We start from the raw sequence: 4,971 nt of genomic DNA on the forward strand, positions 1-4,971 counted from the left end.
CAAGTTAAAAAGAAATGTGGTGTCAGAAAGATTTAGCAGCTAAAATAAAATTAAGATATTACAAGGAGGTCATCAACCGCACCCTAGACGATCAAAAGTATCTCTCTGTTTTAACTAGATCAAAGAAGAAAATTAATATAGCCAATATCATAACGAACTCTCATGAGCTCCATAGTGAAACAGGTCGTTGGGAAGCTCCTAAAACACCATGGATGGAAAGGATTTGCCATCTTTGTGAGAATATGAACATCGAGGATGTAAATCACTTCCTCTTAGAGTGCCCTGCGTACAACCACATTAGATCTCAGTTTCATAATCTTTGTTGAAATACTGACCTTCCTAGCCTTTTACGATGTCGAAATTATAGTAAGCTCGGGAGGCTTCTCTCCAAGCTTTTTGAGCATAGGAATAAAATCTTAAATCAAACTAAATAATTCGTTTCTTAAGTCTCATAGACCAACGTTGGTCTGAGTGAACGTTAACCACCATCATCATTATCATCATCATATATATATATTTGATTTTTAATTATAGAATATGTTAATTTTAAAATTGAATTAACAATTTATTTTTATTTTAAAAAATGCATAACTTTACTCACTATGAAAAACAAAAAAAATTACACAATTAACTCATACTACACTACCTTACCACAATAATATTTTATATTTTAAATTTATATAAATAAAGCACAACACAATATTTTATAAAAATATTTAAAAATAATTTTACATTTATATAATTAATATTTTTAATTAAAATATTTATTATTCGAATTATAAAATATGTCAACTTGTAATATTAATATATAATTTAGCTAAACAAATTTAACATGCAGAGCTATCTCAAAACAAAACCAAAAAAACCCTGAATTAAACCATGAAATTATTAAAATATTTAATTAAGATAACACAATCCACAGATATCAGTCAAGACAGCAAAGTGACATCAATTAACTTCTATTTTCTAATATAATATATAATTTGACTAAACAAATTTAACACACAAAGCTATCTGAAAACGCAACAGAAAAACTCCTAAATTAAACCATGAAATCATTAAAATATTTAATTAACATAACACAATTCACATACGTCAGACAAGAAAACAAAGTGAAATCAATCAAATTCTATTTTTCTTATTACAAAATTGTAATAAAATATTAACTTATAATATAAATGTCTTATAACCCTTTTGTCAAAACTCTAATTAATTCAATTAAAAAATAAAAACATGACTCGCAAGGAATCTGAAAACGAAACAACCGTACTAAAGTTAAACCATTGAATTATGAGGATATTCAGTTACATTAACATAACCCATAGATGCATCCGAAACCAAAGCAAGCTGACCTTAATTAATGTCTATTTAAAATATTTTTTTTTCGTATTATAAAATAATTAATGATATTAATTTTGTAATATAAAGTATCTTATAACCCTTCTGCCAAAACTATAACTAATTGAATTGAAAAACATAACTCGCAAGTATCTGAAAACGAAACAAGCTTACCAATATGAAACTAACCATTTGATTATGAAAATATTCAATTAAACTAGCCTAACCCACAGAGATATCCGAAGACTAAGCAAAGTGAGGTCAATTAGATATCTGAAGACTTTCCAGCCTGACATCATCACTTAAACCATTGAATTATGAAAATAAAAGTATAAATTAATTTTTTAGTGTGCAGACAGTGTTAAAATAATGTGTTAAATAAAAAAGTCACACATGTAGGGACAACTTGATGTGAACTTATCGAATCAAAATTACGTCCCGGTGAATGTGAAATTCGAGTGCTGCCTCACGCATGAAAAGCCAACGTCGGTAAATTTGGATCGCAAGTAAATGCATCATAGGTGAGATGGCAAGTGACGGCGGACGATTTATGTTGCATGAATCACGATGCCTCAGGAACTCATATTTTAACACTGCATATACCTACTACTCCAAGATCTATAAATAATCTGGTGTTGTTCATGCTTGACAGAAGCATCTGCTCATCGATGATCTGGTTCCACTCCGTTAATCGATTGTTGTAGCGAAGTGATTACGGAATCTAAACACTTATACAAGCGCCGATCGGACCGAAGATAGTAAAATGTTTAATATACATTTCCTTTTCGGCATCTTCGGTGCGTATACACGCTCTATCCACTTTAATTTCTTGGTTGCAAGAAGCTTGTTTCCGGTTTCTTAATGTTTCATTTGTTCTTTCATGACAGGCAACATCACTGCCCTGATACTCTTCTTAGTTCCTTTGTGAGTTTTCCCAACTTATGTAGTCATTTAATGAGGAAACATATTGATGCATATATAATTCGTAATTGTTTATGATCCTATTGGTACTTTGCAGAATTACTTTCTGGAAGATTATTAAAAACAAATCGACAGAACAGTTCTCTGGATTTCCGTATGTTTCCACGCTTTTGAATTGCTTGCTTTCTGCATGGTATGGCATGCCGTTTGTATCATCCAATAACCTTCTAATGAGCACGGTTAACGGAACTGGGGCCGTCATAGAATTCTTCTACGCAGTTGTGTTCATCTGCTATATTCGCGACAAGAAATACAGGGTAAGTATAGTATTGATTAATAAATTTGTTTCCGAGCAGGGTGATCCCCATTTGAATGACGGTGGATGAAACAGGGGAAGATATTTGGCCTTCTGGTAGCTGTTCTCAGTTTTTTTGCAATGGTCGTCCTGGTATCGCTCTTGGCAATGCACGGAGAAGTTAGGAGGTTATTTTGCGGCTTCGTTTGCGCCATCTTCTCCATCTGCATGTACGGGTCTCCTCTGTCAGTAATGGTAAATCTCTATACTTCCTCTTTAGCAAAACCAATTTTCAGAGAGCATTGTTTAAGTCAGCATAACGGTCAAGAGAATGGGGTTTTTTTCAACAATTTATATTTATGCCTTAGTATGATATGTGAAGTGACCTGAAGCGCGATTTCGATGATGTGCAGAGGTTGGTGATTAAGACGAAGAGCGTAAAGTATATGCCATTCTTCCTGTCTCTCTTTGTATTCCTATGCGGCACCTCCTGGTTCATATTCGGCCTCTTGGGAAACGATCCATTCGTTTATGTACGTTTAACAATACTTACCATAGATGATAAATATATTTGCACGACAATTATAAACATTCACCTTTTGGGTAACTTAGATAAAAAAAATTCTGTCTCATGATTGAATAACCTTCATCATAAAGATCTTTTACAGAAGTAAAAATTGTATAACAAAATAAAATAGGTAAGTATTCAAATTACTTGTCCGAGAACATCATTAAACATGACTGCATAGCATGATCGAAATCAAAGCTGTAGATATAATACTTTTAATTCAGTGTATTATCCTTTAAAATCTACAAGTAACAAAGAATAAAGTAAATATTTTTAAGCATTACACGTTCAGTTCTCTATTATATGCCTTTACCTGCAATCTTTACCGTTGCAACCTAAAATCCTTATAAAACCCGAATTTGGGTAACTCTATTCTAGTGTAACTCTATGTTAGCGCTGTATTTATGAGATGGAGGTGTTAAATTTTTCAATGGTTTTATGGATCCACAGGTACCAAATGGGTCTGGAAGTTTCCTCGGAGCATTGCAGTTGATTCTGTATGTTATTTACAAAGACTGGAAGAATACGAACAACGACAGTGCTACATCGTCTCCTCCTCCAGAAAAAGAGGCAAAGGTACAGGACGTTTATCAAATGAGCCAAGTGGAAAAGGAACAAGGCCGCGTTGATCAAATGAGCCAAGTTGAAAAGGGATATGTTTTTAAATGAGCGAAGTGGAAAAGGGATTTTATGGGCAGGCAAAAGCTTATACTATGGAATGGACATTAAACGTGAATGGAATGGAAATTAAAGTGTAGTATTAAGCAACGAGGAGAATGGAATGGAAATTAAAGTGCAGTAATAAGAAATGATGTTCAACAACATAATTTGTTGTGAAATAATTTTTACATCTATGTTATAGATGTGTATAACATAGGTGTGTATTACGAGTTGGTTGTTAATGGTTGAGAGTTTTTATTCGATTTACTCTGTCATCTACTTTTATTTATGTAACTATGCTTTTATCAATAAACCAATAAAGTACAGTGTGATTGGTCTCTGGTGTGTAACTATGTTTGTTTTTGGGAGTTTTTTATGTTTCTCTTTGGTAGTTTTTCCAAATTGGTATCAGAGTTAGTTCCACCATGAGAGGCTATAATTATGCAAATTCTACAAGTTTAAATCATTATATATGAGATAGTGCAGGAGAGGTGATTGTGTATTTTTCATGTGTTTATATTTTTGTTTTTGTGTGCATGTGTGTTGTTCTACTATTTAATTGAAGAAGCAATCATTGCCTTATTGTGATTTGATGTGGATATAGTGAAGTTGCCACTAGTGACGAATCCATGAGTGGAATTGTTGAACCCATACCAGATCAGATGTGATATCGAGAGATAAATAGGGAACATCATCGTTATTATTTTGAAGTGTTGAGATCTTACATTTTGAGTGGGATCTCGTGTATGTATATGAAGTTGTATGAAATCCTCGTAAAACTTTGTGGTGTGGGTTCCAGTTTTCCTATGTTGTAATATGTCATTATTATTATTGAAGTGTGTAATGATGAAATGAAAGTTATTATTGAATAAAGTAACATAGTTTGAGTGAGGGATTATGTTATTTTGTTCCAATAAAACATATCACTAATTTGGTTATGTTTATATTCCATTATATGTGGGTGGTTAAATTTTTTTTCAATGTTTCAAGATTAACAATGATCATTTATCTTTTTGTGTATGTTAAAAATAGTCAAGTTGTATGATTGACTTCTCAATATAGACAATACCCAAACCATTTAAATATATAACTATCAAAATTGTAATTATCTTTTTGTGTATGTTAAAAATTGTCAAGTTGTATGATTGACTTCTCAATATACACACTACCCAAACTATTTAATTATATA

At 32.1% G+C, this 4,971-nt stretch overlaps 1 protein-coding gene across 1 annotated transcript; it reads left to right on the forward strand.

Moving 5' to 3' along the window:
* The first annotated feature begins 1,995 nt into the window (after positions 1–1,995).
* Positions 1,996–4,114, forward strand: LOC149184945 (bidirectional sugar transporter SWEET1-like). Its single transcript, XM_089419022.1, has 6 exons — positions 1,996–2,135; positions 2,226–2,262; positions 2,357–2,576; positions 2,651–2,809; positions 2,968–3,087; positions 3,573–4,114. Exons 1-6 carry the CDS (start codon positions 2,102–2,104, stop codon positions 3,789–3,791), a joined length of 789 nt encoding a protein of 262 aa, XP_089275148.1. The 5' UTR covers positions 1,996–2,101; the 3' UTR covers positions 3,792–4,114.
* The last annotated feature ends 857 nt before the right edge of the window (positions 4,115–4,971 follow it).

The sequence above is a fragment of the Pinus tabuliformis genome, chromosome 3_2, assembly GCF_031772625.1.
Source record: "Pinus tabuliformis cultivar Carrire ecotype Pingquan chromosome 3_2, CPIR1, whole genome shotgun sequence".
NCBI lineage: Eukaryota > Viridiplantae > Streptophyta > Pinopsida > Pinales > Pinaceae > Pinus > Pinus tabuliformis.